The 19180-nt window shown below is 52.2% G+C and overlaps 2 protein-coding genes and 1 long non-coding RNA gene across 4 annotated transcripts; 1 reads left to right on the top strand and 2 right to left on the bottom strand.

Moving 5' to 3' along the window:
* Positions 1-104: 104 nt before the first annotated feature.
* Positions 105-1608, bottom strand: ALKBH7 (alkB homolog 7). The gene is made up of 4 exons (XM_012761684.3): positions 1405-1608; positions 729-902; positions 514-638; positions 105-335 (listed from the first exon to the last, which is right to left on the bottom strand). Exons 1-4 carry the CDS (start codon positions 1606-1608, stop codon positions 173-175), a joined length of 666 nt encoding a protein of 221 aa, XP_012617138.2. The 3' UTR covers positions 105-172.
* LOC142864872 (uncharacterized) lies at positions 1541-4927 on the top strand. The gene is made up of 2 exons (XR_012915188.1): positions 1541-1640; positions 4530-4927. It is a non-coding gene; the product is annotated as an uncharacterized LOC142864872 (long non-coding RNA).
* Positions 4709-10583, bottom strand: CLPP (caseinolytic mitochondrial matrix peptidase proteolytic subunit). Of its 2 annotated transcripts, XM_075998357.1 has the most exons (7): positions 10320-10583; positions 10165-10236; positions 9589-9685; positions 8805-8903; positions 7774-7961; positions 6905-7010; positions 4709-5073 (listed from the first exon to the last, which is right to left on the bottom strand). In XM_075998357.1, exons 1-7 carry the CDS (start codon positions 10515-10517, stop codon positions 4901-4903), a joined length of 933 nt encoding a protein of 310 aa, XP_075854472.1. In that variant the 5' UTR covers positions 10518-10583; the 3' UTR covers positions 4709-4900. The 2 variants fall into 2 exon arrangements, with proteins under 2 accessions (XP_075854472.1, XP_012617129.1); XM_012761675.2 differs by lacking the exon at positions 8805-8903 and having other exon boundaries at positions 10320-10582.
* Between the last annotated feature and the right edge of the window lie 8597 nt (positions 10584-19180).

Consider the following 19180-nt stretch of genomic DNA (forward strand, 5'->3'; position numbering starts at 1 on the left):
GTGACTGTGTGTTCAGCCTCCACTGCCCCTGGGGTGCCCAAGGGCGGGCGCCACCCTGGGCTTCCCCGGCATATCCCAGCCCCGGCAAACAGCACGAGGGTGGCTGGGTTGTCCGTTCTCCACCTTTATTCACAAATCCAGTCTCTGCGGGAAGCTGGGGGACGGCGGGGTGTCAGCAGGCGGGGGGCGGCTGTGCGGGCTCCCCGGGCCCCATCCCCTCTGGGAGGGAGCGGCAGATGACGGAGATGCGTCGGCCTCGGGGAATCCGACGCTCCCCAAAAAAGGACTCTTCATCCCGAAGGATCTCGTGGGAGAAGTCGTAACGGGCTGAGCCCCTGTGGGAGAAAACGCAGGCTGTCACTGGGCAGGAGGAGGAGACCCTTTCTCCGGCCCGCCTGCCGCCTCTGGAGACACCCTGGAAAATCTGCTGGGGGGGCTGGATTGAGGGAGGCTCTCAAGGCTGCAGGGGGGCATCTGGCACATTCCTGGAGGGGTCGAGGCTCCCGGTGATACCTAAGGATGTAGAGGGAGCCTGGCTCCAGCAGGAGTTCCACCCACTCTCCTGGCTCCTGGGTGTGCACCAGCCGCATGACGCTGGAAGACAGGAGGGACAGGCCGGCGATGGTGGCCCCACAGAACTGGAAGAAGGGGTGTGGTGGTGCGTCAGGCTCCGGCCTGCCCTGCCCACCCCCCCAGCTGGGCACTCCGAGGCACTGGCTTCTGCCCACCTTGATGCTGTCCACGTGGGGCTTGATGTAGCCCTGCGGCTCCAGGTCCAGCACGTGCACCGGGGAGAGCAGGGTCTGGCCAGAGCCAAAGGCAGCCGCCTGCACGCGCTGCAGGATGGCCCGGCTGGCCTCTGACCAGCGCGACTTCTCTGTCTCCCGGAAGCCGTGGATGGCCTGCACAGAGGGCTCGGGTCAAGCCTGGGAGCTCACAGCGGGGAGGGGGGGACAGGGAAACTGAGGCAAAGAGGGGCAGAGCACAGGGCACGGGGCTGGTTCTCCCAGCCTGACTCGACCCCGCCCTCAACTCGCAGCCACCACCCTATCTAGGTCTCCAATTCATACAGGCTCCAATTCCTTGTCCCCAATGCTGGCCCTGCCCCCAGACTCAATTCTCAGCGTCTGCATACAACTGGATCCCACCAAGTCTCCAGTCTGTCCCCCCTCATCTCGCTCCAACCCGTTTCCACCTCTCGGTTTTAGATCCTGCCACCAGTTACAGCCCTGCTCCCAAAGTCCCCTTCGCCCAGGTCGCGCTCCTCCCACGGGCCGGTTCCAGCCCCGCCCCCAGCACTCAGGCCCCACCCCTTTCGCCAAGGCCCCGCCCACCGCGACTTCTGAAAGCCTGGCCCCGCCCCTGACGCCCTGGCCCCGCCCCCCACGCCGCCGCCGGCCTCACCGCGTCCCAGTGGTCGTATTCGTAGCGGCGGCGGCGCAGCTCGGGCTCCAGCTCCCGTCTCAGCGTCTCCTCCTCGGCCGCGCTCAGGAAGCCAGGCCGCACCACGGCCGCGTCCCGCAGTCGGCTCAGCACGGCCGGGCCCGAGCCCCGCACCCACCCCAGCCCAGGCAGCGTCCTCAGCGCCAGCCGCCCACTCCCGGCCATAGCCCTGGAGCCGGGTCTTGGAAGCTGTCGGGGTAAGGGCAACGCCCCCCCAGAGCCATTGGCTGTGACTGCGCCAGTTCCCTCCAGCGATTGGCTTTTCTCAAAGTCCCGCCTCTCGCTCAAGGCTACTGGTTGCTGCTCGGCTCACCCTCTTAAGCTATTGGCTCCCCCAGAACCCGCCTTCTCTCACGTGCTATTGGGCATAAACAATGCAGTGGCTTAGACCATTGGCTGTGCCACAAGTCCGTCTGTTGCCAACCCGAGCTCCGCCTCTTTTATTATCCGAGAGTCATAAAGGCCCAACCTAGCCGGTGCTTGGCACAGGGACCAGGGCAAGATCTGGCTGGGGCCCGAGGTCAGGGGTCAGAGAAGGATTTGGGCCAAGGCTAAGGTCATACAGTCGGTTAGGGGTAGAAGTTAAGGGCAGAGTACAGTCAGGCTGAGATGAAGAGGTCAAGGTTACAGGGGTCAGGGGACTCACGTCAAGGGCACGATTATGGTGTGGGGCCACATGTGTACAGTTAGGGATCGTGGTCAAAGATCACAGCGAGGCATTGGCATCATTCATTTACCCCTTCCAGTAAGTATTATTATGTTTTTAGTTTTGAAAACGGCATTATGGTTCTCTTTAAAGATTTCTCATCTATGCATGCTGAAATACAGGTGAAACGATATCTGAGACTTGCTCTCAAATAATGTGCGTGCGTGTATATATATATACTTTTTTAAGAAGCAAGGTCTCACTCTGTCACCCAGGCTGGAGTGCAGTGGCACAATCATAGGTCACTGCAGCCTCAAACTCCTGGGCTGAAGCGATCCTCCTGCCTCACCCTCCCCAGTAGCTGAGACTACAGGCACGCTCCACCACACTCCACCACACAAAAACAAATTTTTGGCCGGGCGCGGTGGCTCACGCCTGTAATCCTAGCACTTTGGGAGGCTGAGGCGGGCGGATCGCTCAAGGTCAGGAGTTCGAAACCAGCCTGAGCGAGACCCCATCTCTACCAAAAATAGAAAGAAATTAATTGACCAACTAAAAATATATATACAAAAAATTGGCCGGGCGCTGTGGCTCACGCCTGTAATCCTAGCTCTTGGGAGGCCGAGGCGGGCGGATTGCTCAAGGTCAGGAGTTCAAAACCAGCCTGAGCAAGAGCGAGACCCCGTCTCTACTATAAATAGAAAGAAATTAATTGGCCAACTGATATATATATATAAAATTAGCCGGGCATGGTGGCACATGCCTGTAGTCCCAGCTACCCGGGAGGCTGAGGCAGAAGGATCACTTGAGCCCAGGAGTTTGAGGTTGCTGTGAGCTAGGCTGACGCCACGGCACTCACTCTAGCCTGGGCAACAAAGCGAGACTCTGTCTCAAAAAAAAAAAAAAAAAAAAAAAAAAAAAAATATATATATACAAAAAATTAGCCGGGCATGGTGGCGCATGCCTGTAGTCCCAGCTACTCGGGAGGCTGAGGCAGGAGGATCGCTGAGCCCAGGAGATTGAGGTTGCTGTGAGCCAGGCTGATGCCACGGCACTCACTCTAGCCTGGGCAACAAAGTGAGACTCTGTCTCAAAAAAAAAAAACAAAAACAAAAAAACAAATTTTTATGTTTTTGTAGAGACGGGGTCTTGCTGTTGCCCAGGCTAGCCTCAAACTCAAGCCATTCTCCCACCTCAGCCCCCCAGAGTGCTAGGATTATAGGCCTGAGCCACTATGCCTGGCCTAAATAATGTATATATTTTATTTAATTTTGTTTTTTGAGACAGTGTCTCACTCTGTTTGTTGCCCAAGCTAGAGTGCCATGTCGTCAGCCTAGCTCACAGCAACCTCAAACTCCTGGGCTCAAGCCATCCTCCTGCCTCAGCCTCTCAGGTAGCTGGACTACAGGCATGCGCCATGATGCCCAGCTAATTTTCTCGATTTTTAGTTTGGCTACTTTCTATTTATAGTAGTGATGGGGTCTCGCTTTTGTTCAGGGTGGTCTTAAACTCCTGACTTCAAGCAATCCTCTGTCTTCAGCCTCCCAGAGTGCTAGAATTACAGGCATGAGCCACCACGCCCGGCAAATGTATATATTTTAAATGGTCCATAATGAAAAGTTCAAACAACTGCAACTGATGAATGTAGCCCCTCTCCAATGCTCTGAATTTTAAAAAACAAAAAATTGACCATAATTCTCCCTCCAGCCACATCTCTGGTGAAGGCTGTCTATCTTTCTAGCTGCTTTGGGCCAACAGCTTGGAGGTTTTGGAAACTGCTCTGTCACATACATCTTACATCAGGCCTGCCTTTAAGACCTAGCTAGACTCCTCCTAGCACTTTGGGAGGCTGAGGATCACTTGAGGGCCAGTATGAGACCAGCCTGGGCAACATATCAAGACCCCAGCTCTATAAAAAAATTTGTTTAATTAGCCAGGTGTGCTGGCACATGCTTGTAGCCCCAGCTACTTGGGAGGCTGAAGTGGGAAGACTGCTTCAGCCCAGGAGTTCAAGGCTGCAGTGAGCTATGATCATGCCACTGCACTCCAGCCTGGGCAACAGAGTGAGACTCTTCTTCTAAAGAAAAAAGGTGGTATGCAGGTTTGTGTGAGAGAGTTACAGTTTTACATAGTGTGGTCAGAGAAAGCCTCACTGAGGTGGTGACATTTGCCCAAAGATACATAGGAGGTGAGAGACGGAGCCTTGTTAGTATCTGGAGAAAGGGCAGTCCAGGCAGAGGGCACAGCCAGTGCAAAAGCCCTCTGGCAGGTCTATGCCTAGCATGCAGAGGAACCGCAGGAAGGCCACCTTGGCCTCCCATGGTGCTGGGATCACAGGCGTGAACCACTGTGCCGGGACTCTTTTTTTTTTTTTTTTTAAAGTGTCTATCCCCACAGCATGGAAGCTCTCTGGGAACAGCTTTTTGTGTTTTCTTCACAGTATTCTGTGGCCTTCAGAACCGTGCCTTGACTGTAGTACGTGCCCAGGAGAGTCTGATAAAGGAAGGGAGGGTCCCAGTCTCGCTCAGAGCGGAAGCAGGAGGGCAAAGTGCGCACCAGGTGAAGTACGCATGTGTGCACACTTTCGAGGAGCAAGACGGAAGGTGCCTCAGACGCGGAGCAAAGAACACAAGAGGTTTAATTTAAAATCACAGTGTCTCAGCCAGGCTGCCCCGTCCACAGGGGGATCCCTCGGATCCAAAGTTCCTCAAGGGGCCTCTCCAGGCTCAGCAGCGAGGGGTCAGCAGGGCTCACGTAGGGGTCTGGCTGCACCCGGCCCCTCACCGTGACTCTGGAGATGAGGCTCAGCTCTCAGGAGCTTGCTGGGACAGGCTCCGCCACCGTCGCCACCACCACGGGCTCCTTCTGCACCAGCTCGGGCTCGTCCTCACCGTCCTGGGGAGGGTGGACCAGGACCTTGTCCAAAATGCCGAACTCCTGGGCCTCCATGGGGCTCATGTAGCGGTCCCTCTCCATGGCCGACTCTGGTGGGGGAAGCGGGACATGGTACATGTGAGGGTAAGAGCAAAGACCTGGGGCCAGGTCTGGCCTGAATGTTTCTGCCCCCCCAATTGCTGTGTTGAAGCCCCCCAAACCCCAATGGGAAGGTATTTAGAGATAAGGCCTTTGGGAAGGTAATTAGGGTTAGGTGAGGTCACGAGGGTGGGCCCCCCATGACAGGATTAGTGCCCTTCTAAGAAGAGACTCCAGAGTTTCCTCTCTCCCCATGTGAGGACAGAGAGAAGGTGGCTGCCTGCAAGCCACGATGGGAGCCCTCACTAGGAAGTGAATAGGCTAGCACCTTGATCTTGGACTTCCAGCCTCTAGCACTGTGAAAAACAAAATCTCTGCTGTTCAAACCACCCAGTCTATGGCATTTTGTTAGGCAGCCCAAAGTGATTAAGCCATGTCCTGATTCCGCTGATTCTTCCCTGTGACCTCGGTCTTCCTCACTCTGAGCCTTGGTTTCCCCATCAGTAAAATACCTATTTCAATTCTTTAACTTTTTATTGATGTATGACAATACATCCAGGAAAGGGCACGATTCATAAACGTACGGTGAGATGGACTCTCAGACTGAACATACCCATAGGACCAGCACCCGGACCAAGAAACAAAACATTGCTGGTGTCCCCCAAACCCTTCTTGGGCCATCGGTCACTAATGCTCACCACCTCCCCCATACCCCAAAGTAACCCCACCCTAGCAGCACAGACTAGCGCTGCCTGCTTTTGTCATTTAAACCACTGTTAATGCACCCATGCCACTGGCACCAGGCCAGTTTGGGGCTCCTACAAACTGGATTGCCGTCGAGTCCCTGTACACCTCTCATGGACACAAATGCCGCGGTCACACTGAGCAGGGGAACCGAGGGGAGCCTTTCTGCATGTTTAGCCTCAGCCGATAACGCCAAACAGCTTTCCAAAGCGGGCATCCCATTTCCACGCCCACCTGTAGTAGCTAAGCGTTCCAGTTGCTCCAAACCCTCCTCAGCATTTCATATTGTCAGTTTTTTGTATCCTTGTAGAAGATGGAAATGGTATCTCACTGTGGTTTTAATTTGCCTTTCCCTGATAACTTTTTTTTTTTTTTTTTGAGGCAGAGTCTCACTTTGTCGCCCAGGCTAGAGTGAGTGCTGTGACATCAGCCTAGCTCACAGCAACTTCAATCTCCTGGGCTTGAGCGATCCTCCTGCCTCAGCCTCCCGAGTAGCTGGGACTATAGGCATGCGCCACCATGCCCGGCTAATTTTTTCTATATATATTAGTTGGCCAATTAATTTCTTTTTATTTATAGTAGAGACGGGGTCTCGCTCTTGCTCAGGCTGGTTTCGAACTCCTGACCTCGAGCAATCCGCCCGCCTCGGCCTCCCAGAGTGCTAAGATTACAGGCGTGAGCCACCCTAATAACTTTTTTTTTTTTTGAGAAAGGATCTCACTCTGTTATCCTGGATAGAGTGCCATGTTATCATCACAGCTCACTGCAACCTCAAACTCCTGGGCTCAAGCGATCCTCCTGCTTCAGCCTCCAGAGTAGCTGGGACTACAGGTGCACGCCACCATGCCTGGCTAATTTTTCTATTTTTCTAGAGACGGGGTCTTGCTCTTGCTCTGGCTGGTCTCGAATTCCTGAGCTCAGATGATCCTCCTGCCTTAGCCTTCCAGAGTGCTGGGATTACAGGTGTGAGCCACCACGCCCAGCCTCCCTAATAACTGTTGATGTTATTATTAAACATCATCACTAAACATGATGAAAATCCACCCTGAATAAAATAAAGGCGGGCGGCCGGGGGCCTGCCCGGGGCAGGGCACTCACCGATCACCTGCAGGCTCTGCCTGGTGTGCTTGGCGTAGATGTTGTAGAGTTGCTTCTTGAGCTTCAGGATCTCCTCCGCCTGGATGGCGATGTCTGTGGCTTGGCCCTACGGGACGCCCCGAGTGCGGCGAGAGGCCAAGGCCAGAGTCAGTGTCGGCCCTTCACGAGGAGGCTCGAGGCGAGCACTCGGGAGCCCTCCCTGGGCTTCCGGCTTCCAGTTTTCAGGCGGGTGGGACGGGGATCTGCGAGTCCCTCCATGTCCTGCGTCATTCTTGCTGCCACCAGGAAGGCTTCCTGACTGTACTAAGGATATTTTCTTATTTTCTGCATCTGGGCCTTGCAGACTGGGGAGGAACTGCCCCTCCCAGGGCTAGCTAATCCTTGGACACAGGAAACAACTCACCTTTGTGCCTTTCAAATGCTGACAGCCAATCCAGCCCCCACAGCCCCCACCGCCTCCCTAATTGGGCTCTGACATGCTGGGCCACTGCCCTCCCCCTGCCCTAATCACCCCAGGGCTGGGTACCAGACAACTGAGGGCAGTCTCTATACCCCAGAGTGATTCAAACCAGCTAATCCTGAGTCTACTCACCCCACCTTGCCTGTTCCTTGCCCGTGTTTTCCCCTCGCTCCCTCTGCTCCCCGACTGACCCCGGTGGCCCTGCCTAGCAGTGTGCCATGGCTTGGGGCACCCCCTTCCTCTTGGGATCTGAGTAACAAACTATCTTTTCGGTGGCAGTTGTCCCCCCGATCGGTTGGCCTCACCATAACTGAGTAACACTGACACCCACACCTGATTTCCACCCAGCCAGTCTTTGTGCCCAGACCCTGTCCTGCGTCCCGATGGCAGCTCATGGCCTGGCACTCACCCGGGCGCCCCCAGACGGCTGGTGGATCATGATGCGGGAGTTGGGCAGCGAGTGGCGCATGCCCGGGCTGCCCGCGGCCAGGAGCAGGGAGCCCATGCTGGCGGCCTGGCCCACGCACCACGTGCAGATGGGGTTCAGGATATACTGCATCGTGTCGTAGATGGCCAGGCCTGCAGTCACCACGCCACCTGTGGGCAGGGGTGTGAGTGAGGGGCTGTGTAGAGGCAGCCCTTTAAAGCAAAGGTCACAGAGGCAAATGCCTCTGGGGCTAGGGAAGTGACAGAAACAGGGAACCAAGTGGGGGTAAAAAGAACAGCGCTTGTGCCAGAGTTAGCTGACTGTTGTCACACAAGCATATGGGTCCACCAGGACCAGACCTACCAGACTTCCAAGAGAAACTAGAAACCAGAATAAGAGTGTTGGCTAAGAGTGAAGGCTCTGGAGCCAGCCTGCTTGGGTATGAACTCTGCCTGGGTAAGTTACCATCTGAGTGACCTTGGGCAAGTGACTCAGTCTCTCTGAGCCATAGCCATCCTTCTTCCAAGCAAATTGGAGATAACTAGATACCACCCCTACGTGGGGTTGCTATGAGGACAAAATGAGTTAAATACATATATAGTGCTTTGAAAAATGCCTGGCTTAGTAAAGTGCTCAATCACAATTGGCTATTCTGTAAGCCAGGTGCAGTGGCTCACGCCTGTAATCCTAGCACTCTGGGAGGCCCAGGTGGGAGGATTGCTCAAGGTCAGGAGTTCAAAACCAGCCTGAGCAAGAGTGAGACCCCTGTCTCTACTATAAATAGAAAGAAATTAATTGGCCAACTAAAAATATATAGAAAAAATTAGCCGGGCATGGTGGCGCATGCCTGTAGTCCCAGCTACTCGGGAGGCTGAGGCAGGAGGATTGCTTGAGCCCAGGAGTTCGAGGTTGCTATGACTTAGGCTGACACCAAGGCACTCTACCCCGGGCAAAGAGTAAGACTCTGTCTCAAAAAAAGAAAAGAAAAATTAGCTGGGTGCAGTGGCATGTACCTGTAGTCCCAGCTACTCGGGAGGCTGAGGCGGGAGTTTTGCTTGAGTCCAGGAGTTGGAGGCTGCAGTGAGCTATTGATTGTGCCATCATACTCCAGCCTGGGTGACAGAGCGAGACACTACCTCCAGCAAAAGAATTTCAAATAAAAAAACATTTTTAAAAGTTGGCTATTCTCTTTTTTAAAAGTCAGCCAGGTCAAGTTGGCAAAATACTAGGTGGGGGATCAAAAGAGGCCATATTCTGAACAGTGTCGCTTAAGCTTTTTTTTTGAGACCGAGTCTCACTTTGTTGCTCAGGCTACAGTGAGTGCTGTGGTGTCAGCCTAGCTCACAGCAACCTCAAACTCCTGGGCTCAAGCAATCCTCCTGCCTCAGCCTCCCGAGTAGCTGGGACTACAGGCATGCGCCACCATGCCCGGCTAATTTTTTCTATATATATTAGTTGGCCAATTAATTTCTTTCTATTTATAGTAGAGACGGGGGTCTCACTCTTGCTCAGGCTGGTTTCGAACTCCTGACCTCGAGCAATCTGCCTGCCTCGGCCTCCCAGAGTGCCAGGATTACAGGCGTGAGCCACCGTGCTGGGCCTCACTTAAGCTTAAAAGCAAACAGCTTTTTTTTAAGCAAAAAGCAAACACCTTTTGGTGGTTTCAAGACACTTGGGATTCTGAAGCTATGCAACCTTTCCTCTGAAAGCGAACATCCCTGACTGCGGAATTTGGTCCCCTGAGTCTCCTGTGTGTCCCAAGGAGTGACCCTGGCACCCAGGAAAGGCCCTGCTCACCAGGGCTGTTGATGTACATGTGGATGGGCTTCTTGTTGCTCTCCGACTGCAGGAACAGCAGCTGCGCGATAACAAGGCTGGCGACGCTGTCATCGATCTGCAGTTAGGGAGGGTGGCACGTGTCCCCAGATTGAGGGCGGGGAGAGAGATTTAAGGAAGGGGGCTGGGGAGAGGGGAGGCTGGGGATGGGTCAAAGAACCAGGAAGGGGGTTCAGAGCCCAAGTAAAAGGGGTCCGAAAGGATTCAGGAACCAGAAGGGGGCTGGTGGGGGTATGGTTTGGACCCTTGGGTTAGAGCACAGGAAGAGGGGAATCCCGACACCGGAAGGGAAAGGATCAGAAAGGTCGGGGGATGCTAGGCGTTCAGGGAGAGGCAGAGATCCGGAGGGGAGGACAGAGGGCTCGAGGAAGGGGGTCAAGGGACTCAGGGCCAGGAGGGAAGTTAGAGGAGGAGGGGAGGGTTTGGGATCAGAGCGGAGCCTGGGGAAAAGCCAAGGGACAGAGGTCGGGGCGTCCGGGAAGGAGGTGCGTGGGGTCTGGGCAGGCGCAGAGGAGGGTCCCGGCGCGGGGCGCTCACCGGGCCCATGACACACACGATGCGCTCCCGCAGCAGCCGCGAGTAGATGTCATAGGCGCGCTCGCCGCGGCCCTGGGGGGAAGAGGGAGGTGAGGGATCGGAGAACAGCCCGTCCCCCCTGCCCCGAGCCCCGAGCGCCCGCCGGGCCGCTGTACCGTCTGCTCCACCACGATGGGAATGAGCGGGAGAGCGCGGGCCGCCGTCGCGTGCAGGCTCCGCGGCAGGGCCAGGCCGCTCTCAGGTGTCCGCTGCGGCGGCCGCTGCGTGGGGAAGAGAGCGGCAAGGCGAGGCCCCAGCGCGGGGCACCTGCCCGCCGCCACCCGGGCCCCCTCTGCCAATATTCCGGGCCACATCTCGCCGCGCGTCCGTCTCGGCTTCCGTCCGATAGCGGAACTACAACTCCCGGCGTGCCTTGCGCATGCGAAGAGCACGCTTTCGGCGACGCCTACTTCCGGGACGCCGGGCGGGTGCTGTTAGGGGCGGGGAGAGGATACATGGGGCGGAGCCTGCAGAGGGCGGAGCCAGAGAAGAAAGTGGAGCTGGGACGGAGCTGGAGAACTTACCACATCTGCCAGTTTGACTACCCTTGCCGGCCAATTCGTTTTAGGTTTTGTTTTGTTTTTTTGAGACAGCAGAGTCTCGCTTTGTTGCCCAGGCTAGAGTGAGTGCCGTGGCGTCAGCCTGGCTCACAGCAACCTCAGACTCCTGGGCTCAAGCGATCCTGCTGCCTCAGCCTCCCGAGTAGCTGGGACTACAGGCATGCGCCACCATGCCCGGCTAATTTTTTGTATATATATTTTTAGTTGGTCAATTAATTTATTTCTATTTATAGTAGAGATAGGGTCTCGCTGTGGTTCAGGCTGGTTTCGAACTCCTGACCTTGAGCAATCCACCCGCCTCGACCTCACAGAGTCCTAGGATTACAGGCGTGAGCCACCGCGACAGCGCCTGGCCTTGTTTGTTTTTTAATTAAAAACAATAGACATTTGGCCGGGCGGGGTGGCTCACGCCTGTAATCCTAGCACTCTGGGAGGCTCAGGTGGGAGGATTGATCGAGTTCAGGATTTCGAAACCAGCCTGAGCAAGAGCAAGACCCCGTCTCTACTATAAATAGAAAGAAATTAATTGGTCAACTAATATATAGAGAAAAAATTAGCCGGGCATGGTGGTGCATGCCTGTAGTCCCAGATACTTGGGAGGCTGAGGCAGGAGGATCACTTGAGCCCAGGAGTTTGAGGTTGCTGTGAGCTAGGCTGATGCCACGGCACTCACTCTAGCCTGGGCAACAAAGCAAGACTCTGTCTCAAAAAAAATAAAAGAAAAAGGAAAAACAGCTGCTGAATCTGCATTAGTTATTGATGTGTGATATCAGGGACCATGGGGGGGCTGAGAAGTACCAGATTGGGGTTCTATCTGAAGTGGGTTTTTACATATAAGTAGGAGTTCACCAAGGAAATAATGGCTAAGTGCTGGACTCTTAAACTTGGTGCTCTAGATAAGGGTAGTTTTGTACCCTCCGTGGCCTCGAGGGGACTTCAATCTGATGAGGAGCTAGAAGAGAACACAGACACTCCCAGCCTTGCAGAATCAGGGGCGGGATGACAGAGGGAAGGACATGAAGGTGGAAGAGTTGAAGGAGCCCTTGAAGGTACCCAGGGCAGAAGGCCCAGACAGAGGCAGGGTCTCCCTGGGGACAGACAGGGCCTGCTGGCAGGCAGGACCTCCCTGTGGGGAGCCGGCATCTGGGCTGAGGGTGGTGCCCAGCAGTCTGGAAAGTCACCTTTATCTCTAGTTGGGACTAAGGAGGTGAGTGGGCAGTTGCTATCCCAGTTTCTGCTGTGAGTCAGGTGGGTGGCCCTGCCCGGCTGGTTCCCCCGGGGCTCCTGCTCCACCCTGGGGAGAAGGGCCAGGCCACCAGCTGCCACCCCACCCTCGCAGTCCCTCCCTCGGGCACTTCCAACACCCCTCTGCCCTCTCCCCAACGTGGGGTCATTTTTGTTGCCTCTTCCTCTCTGCCTTCCCTGACTCCCTTTGTTTCGTCTTCACTTCTGCACAATTCAGCTACTTCTCACCTCCTGCATTCGTACCATCCTGGCCCCCTGACAGCTCCCTGATGGGTGTCCCAGGTTTACTCGTGTCCCTGCGCCCTACAGCCTGAGTGATCCTCCAAAAAGCTAAACTGAACCATGGCTCCCCAGCACCCCTGCTGACCTCTGCCCTCGTGGCCTTCCAGGCTCCCTTCCCTGCTGGGCTGCATTCTGTTCCTCAAACACACCAACCAAGCTCAATCCAGCCTCCGAACCTTTGCTGTGCTCTGCCTGGAGTCCAGCTCCCTCCCAACATGTAAATCTCAGGCCAACCACCATCCCTTAGAGACGCCTTCCCTGACCACCTTTGCAAACATCCTAGGCTCTCTAGAACGTTCGCTTTGTTTAATTGTCTTCTACATGCTACCACTGTCCAAAACAATTCCATCAGTTCATTTGTTTTTTTATCGTCTGTGGAATCTTCTGTTATCTTATTCATCTCTTTGGTCCTTATCAAACCTTTCTGATTAGGGCTTACAAGGAGAAATATATTTTATATAGTGTCTAGAGTACACAAAAGTACAAAAGTTTTATGAAATGATACTTACCCTTTTTTTTAATTTTTTTTTTTTAGAGGGAAGTCTTACTCTGTCACCCAGGCTGGAGTGCAGTGGTGTGATCATAGCTCGCTGCAGCCTTTTTTTTTTTTTGAGACAGAGTCTCACTTTGTTGCCCAGGCTAGAGTGAGTGCCGTGGCGTCAGCCTAGCTCACAGCAACCTCAAACTCCTGGGCTCAAGCGATCCTCCTGCCTCAGCCTCCTGAGTAGCTGGGACTACAGGCATGCACTACCATGCCCAGCTAATATTTTCTATATAAGTTGGGCAATTAATTTCTTTCTATTTATAGTAGAGATGGGGTCTCACTGTTGTTCAGGCTGCTTTTGAACTCCTGACCTCGAGCAATCTGCCTGCCTCGGCCTCCCAAAACTGCAGCCTTGAACTCCTGGGTTCAAGTGATTCTCCTGCCTCAGCCTCCTGAATAGCTGGGACTAGAGGTGCACACTACCATGCCTGCCTGGTTCGTTCTTTCTTTTTTTTCCTTTTTATTCCTTTTTTCTTTCTTCCTTTCTTCTTTCCTTTCTTTCTTTTTTTCAGTGATGGGGTCTTGCTATGTTGTCCAGGGTGGTCTTGAACTCCTGGCCTCAAGTGATCTTCCCACCTCAGCCTCCCAAAGTGCTGGGTGTGAGCCACTATACCTGGCCTTTTCCTTACTTGGAGCAATGTCCTCTGATATTTTCTATTCCATTTTATTTAAATTAGTGTTTCTCAACCTTGGCACTGTTGAAATTCTGAGTTGGTGAAATCTCTGGGCAGAGGGACAGCCGGCTGTCCTGGTCACTGCAGGGAGTTGAGCATCATCTCTGGCTCCACCCTCTCGTTACAATAAAAATGTCTCAGCCATTCCTACATGTCCCACAGGGGGCAGAGTTGCTTCCAGTAGAGAAACATTAATTTAAATTAAAGTGGGTAGTGACCTGAAATTGACAAAAAAAAAAAAGCAACTTTTAACAATGCCTGGCACATTGTAGGGACATAAATATCTTTGTTAGAGAAGATATATATTTTTAGTGTGTCCTAAGTCTTTTTTTTTTTTTCTTATAGCAATGAGAACTTGATTTGTTGCCCAGGCTGGTCTTAAATTCCTGGCCTCAAGTGGTAGCATCACAGGGTCAGCCACCGCCCTCTAATAAGCATTTAATGAGTATTTATTCCTCCACACTTTGCCCAGTAAGTTCTGAATGAATGAATACTTTGGCTGTCAGCTGCAAATCAGCCTGTCCTACTGGTTTCTGGTTATCATTCTGTGATCAGAGAGAAGCTCTGAGGATTGCTGGGATGAATGCAGATGGGGCCATTGAATTGATAGAAATGGAAAATTAAAAAAAAAAAAGGGATCTTTAGGTACTCCAATAATGCATAAAATAGAAGAAAAAAAGAAAAGAGAACCGAAGAGACTGTGGATAATGAATATTCCAATAAGCAGCTCGTGGACATGGCTACAATTTCTCTGGGAACTAAGGTGACATCAAATTTCAAATTCACGCAGTCCACTTCTAGTTATTCATTTTTTTGTTTTGTTTTGTTTTTTGTTTTCCACTTCTGTGTGATAGTTATTCATTTTTAAGGAAATGCTCAAAGGAGTGCACCAAGATTTGGCCACAAGGTTGCTTGGGGCGGAGTTGTTTATACACCCGTTGCTTCCGTTAGCCTAACAAACCATTTAGGGGGCTGGAACAACCACAGCTTATTACGGCTTGAGATCTGAATGGGGCTTGGTTAAGAGGTTCTGCCCGGCGTGGGGTTTGCTGGAGGTGTGACATCCACGATGAGCGTCCTTCAGTGACGTTCCGGGAGCCCTAGTCGGGCTGGCCTGGCATCTCTCTCTCCACAAGGCAGCTTGGGCTTCCTTGCAGCATGGCGGCCTTTACTCCACACACGGCAATGGGCTTCCAAGAGAGAGTTCCCGGATGCTACCTGTCTTCTTAAATACTTGGCTTTGAAGTCACGCAGCTGTGCTTCTGCCACATTGTATTGGTCAGACCAAGTCCCATGGCCAGGCCCAAATCCAAGGGGAGGAGGAGGGAATATAAACTGGGTGTGAGGGGTGGCAGGGGGCAAAGCGGGATGGCGGCAGTTGATGGCAGCCATCTTTGGAGGTAGTCTATCACGCTGCACTAGCAGGGGTGGAAATAAATGTCCAGTAAGACGACACTAGTTAAATTACTTAAATTTTCAAGTTAAACTAAATTATCAAGTATCCATATGGTGGCATATAACTCGTATTTGTCAAGTGCCTACTCTGGTGGAGGTTTTTTTTTTTTTTTTTTTTTTTTTTTTTTTGAGACAGAGTCTCACTTTGTTGCCCAGGCTAGAGTGAGTGTCATGGTGTCAGCCTCGCTCACAGCAACCTCAAACTCCTGGGCTCAAGCAATCCTCCTGCCTCAGCCTCCCGAGTAGCTGGGACTACAGGCATGCACCACCATGCCCGGCTAATTTTTTCTATATATATATTAGTTGGCCGATTCATTTCTTTCTATTTATAGTAGAGACGGGGTCTCGCTCTTGCTCAGGCTGGTTTCGAACTCCTGACCTTGAGCAATCCACCCACCTCGGCCTCCCAGAGTGCTAGGATTACAGGCATGAGCCACCACACCTGGCCTGGTGGAGGTTTTAATAGCCTAGACAGTGAGGGAGAGACATACCAATGACTTAGATAGGATAGAAGTATCTTTCTCTCCAAGCCTCAGTCTAGATGCTACAGTAGGGTGGTGCTATCACATGGGGTCTCCATTGGCCAGCACCTAGTCACATGACCACACTTTGCCACAGAGGATGCTGGGAAATTTGTTCATTCACTCCATTGCCATTTACTGAGCAACTACTATGTGCAAAGCACTGGGCTACGGCAGGAATGAAACAAAACAGACAAGTACAAAGAAAGACAAAAATTCATGCTTTTATGGAGCTCACCTTCTGCGTTCCCCAGATGCCCTGTTGAGTGACATAGAATCAGCGTAAGCCTCCAGCTGCCACTGTTCTGTTTAGTCTCTGCTGCAAAGAGCCACCTCTTCGTAAGTCCCATCCGTCCCAAGGCAGCCCACACCCACTGCTTGGGCGGGGAAGAGGGAGAAAGGTCTGGGCATTAGGACTTAATTTGGGACACCCTGAGCTCCCCGTTGGTTGGCTAAGGTTTTTTCCAGACTCAACCCCAGGTCCCCTTCTCCCTTTTCCCAGCCCCAGTTACTTCCTTCTTTGGCAGCTCTTAAGTCCTAATAAAGATCTCACAACCCAAATTCCACCTCACTATTGTCTTCCTAGGAACCCAAATGGTGACAAAGAGCTTCATGATCCTGTTTTTTTTTTTTTTTTTTTTTTTTTTTGAGACAGAGTCTCGCTTTGTTGCCCAAGCTAGAGTGAGTGCCGTGGTGTCAGCCTAGCTCACAGCAACCTCACACTCCTGGGCTCAAGCGATCCTCCCGCCTCAGCCTCCCGAGTAGCTGGGGCTACAGGCATGTGCCACCATGCCCGGCTCATTTTTTCTATATATATATATTAGTTGGTCAATTAATTTCTTTCTACTTATAGTAGAGACGGGGTCTCCCTCTTGCTCAGGCTGGTTTCGAACTCCTGACCTCAAGCAATCCGTCCGTCTCGGCCTCCCAGAGTGCTAGAATTACAGGCATGAGCAACCTCGCCTGGCCTTCATGATCCTTTTATGTGGCAGTGGTGCATTCCCTGATATAAAAGACCTGTAATTTATTTAACCAATCCTTTATGGATGGATGTTTTAGTCGGGATAGGAAATCTTGTTTTCCTCTGGCCAGATTTGTCTTTGAAGAGACCCCTCCCTCTTGGGGGGCCCCAGGGCTCAGTCCCTGATCTTTTCTTTGTCCAGAGGTCCCTTAGGAATCTCATCCGGCCTCATGGCTTTAAGTACATGTGTTGCAGCTGCATGTCTCCCAGGTGTCTTCCTCACCCAGGTGTCTCTGGAGCTCCATACCCGCCTCCTTCCTACCCTCTGTCGGATGTCTAATTAAGCACCTCAAAATTAGTGTGTCTGAGCCTGGTTTCATTCCCACCTTGTCACTCCTTTATCCACCCACTTGCTGCTCCTGCTAAAAAGTCTTCCTGGGCCGGACGTGGTGGCGCACACCTGTAATCCCAGCACTTTGGAAGGGCAAAGCAGGAGGATTGCTTGAGGCCAGAAGTTCGAGACCAGCCTGGGCAACGTAGGAAGATGCTGTCTCTCCAAAACATAGAAAAATTAGCCAGGTGTGGTGGTGGGTGCCTGTAGTCCCAGCTACTCAGGAGGCTGAGGCAGGAGGATGGCTTGAGCCCATGGGTTTGAGGCTGCTGTGAGCTAGGCTGACACCACTGCTGCACTCACTCCATCCTGGGTAACAGAGTGAGACCCTGGGTCAGAAGAAGAAGAAGAGGAAGAGGAGGAGAGGAGGAGGAGGAGGAGGAGGAGGAGGAGGAGGAGGAGGAGGAAAGGTTAGCCTCAGAATAACCATTTGGATTTTGGAAGATGAAGCAATGTGTAATGCCATTTTGTGGCAATGTTTTTGAAATTCTCTTTTGGAGGGAGGAATAAGGGCAGAGGCTCAATTCAAGAGAAACTTCCAAGTTAGGGTTTCTAGATTTAGCAAATAAAAGTACAGGAGGCCCATTTAAATTTGAATTTCATATACACGAGGAATAATTTTTAGGATAAGTGGCTCCCATGCGGTATTTGGAATGCATTTATGCTAAAAAGTTATTCGTTGCCTGTCTTCTCTGAAATTCAAATTTAAGTGGGCCTCCTGCATTCTATCTGCGACGTGTCTCCAAGTCAGTCATGGAGTTAGCCATGTTAGAAGACGGTGTGATGGATTTCTTGAAACTTTGAGATGGCTTGGAGACCTGGCTGAGGCTGAAGCAGTTTGCAGGCTCCAAGGATGCCTGCTAATAGGATTTTTTGTTTTTTGGACACAGAGTCTCACTCTGTTGCCCAGGCTAGAGTGCCGTGGCGTCAGCCTAGCTCACAGCAACCTCCAACTCCTGGGCTCAAGTGATCCTCCTGCCTCAGCCTCCCGAGTAGCTGGGACTACAGGTGCCTCCACCATGCCCGGCTAATTTCTTCTATTTTTAGTAGAGACGGGGTCTCACTCTTGCTGAGGCTGGTCTCGAACCCCTGACTTCAAGCAATCTTCCCGCCTGGGTCTCCCTGAGTGCTGGATTACAGGCGTGAGCCACTTTGCCCAGCCTGTAAATACTTGTTCTGGCACACGGCCACGCTCATTCGTTTGTGTGTTGTCTATGGCTGTTTCATTGCTGTAATGTCAGAGTTGGACAGAGGCCCTTCCTGGCCTCTCTCTCTCTCTCTCTTTTTTTTTTTTTGTTTGTTTTTGTTTTGAGACAGAGTCTCGCTCTGTCACCCGGGCTAGAGTGCCGTGGCGTCAGCCTAGCTCACAGCAACCTCAAACTCCTGGCCTCAAGTGATCCTCCGGCCTCAGCCTCAAAGCTAGCTGAGACTAATATTTGACACCTTGTCAATGAGAACATCATCGTTCTAATTATCAACAACAATGACATTAGCCTCTTTTTGTTCATTGCCTCGTCTCTCTAAAAAAGAAAAAATGAAACCAAAGTCTTTAATGAGAAGAGAAACCTGTAGTATGGAGTTCTGGGTCTGGGGTCCCCAGTCCTGAATTACAAGCACTCAAGGACTATCTATGTCTTGTGTGGAGCTCATCAGGAAAAAAAAAAAAAAGACTGTGAAAAGCTCTGAATCAGGTGGGCCTGGGTTTGAATTCTAAGTTTCTTCCCTTCCTAAGCTGTGTGACCTTGGACAAGTGAATTCCCCTCTCTGATCCTTGGTTTGCTCACTTGTATTATGTAGAGGAGGAGGATTGACCCAACTGTTACAGAGGTACACAGAGATACAGCGTCTCAAGGGCTTATATTGCTGCATGGCCTGGAATAGACCCTCAATAAATGGTGATGGCTCTTCTTATTAGAGCTGATCTTGAACTTTTTTTTTTTTTTTTTTTTTGAGTCTCACTCTGTTCCCCGGCTAGAGAGCCATGGTGTCAGCCTAGCTCACGGCAACCTCCAACTCCTGGGCTTAAGCAATCCTTCTGCCTCAGCCTCCCGAGTAGCTGGGACTACAGGCATGTGCCACCATGCCCAGCTAAATATATATATATAATTTTTTTTTTAGTTGGCCAATTAATTTCTTTCTATTTTTAGTAGAGACAGGGTCTCGCTCTTGCACAGACTGGTTTCGAACTCCTGACCTTGAGCGATCCTCCTGCCTCAGCCGCCCGGAGTGCTAGGATTACAGGCGTGAGCCACCGCTCAGCCTGAGCTTGAACTTTAAGGCAACCTTGTGGGAATACTACGACTACTACTAATGGCATGTTCTTCCTAATGGCTTACCAACGCCA

The sequence above is a fragment of the Microcebus murinus genome, chromosome 27 (assembly GCF_040939455.1).
Source record: "Microcebus murinus isolate Inina chromosome 27, M.murinus_Inina_mat1.0, whole genome shotgun sequence".
In the NCBI taxonomy this organism is placed as follows: Eukaryota; Metazoa; Chordata; class Mammalia; order Primates; family Cheirogaleidae; genus Microcebus; species Microcebus murinus.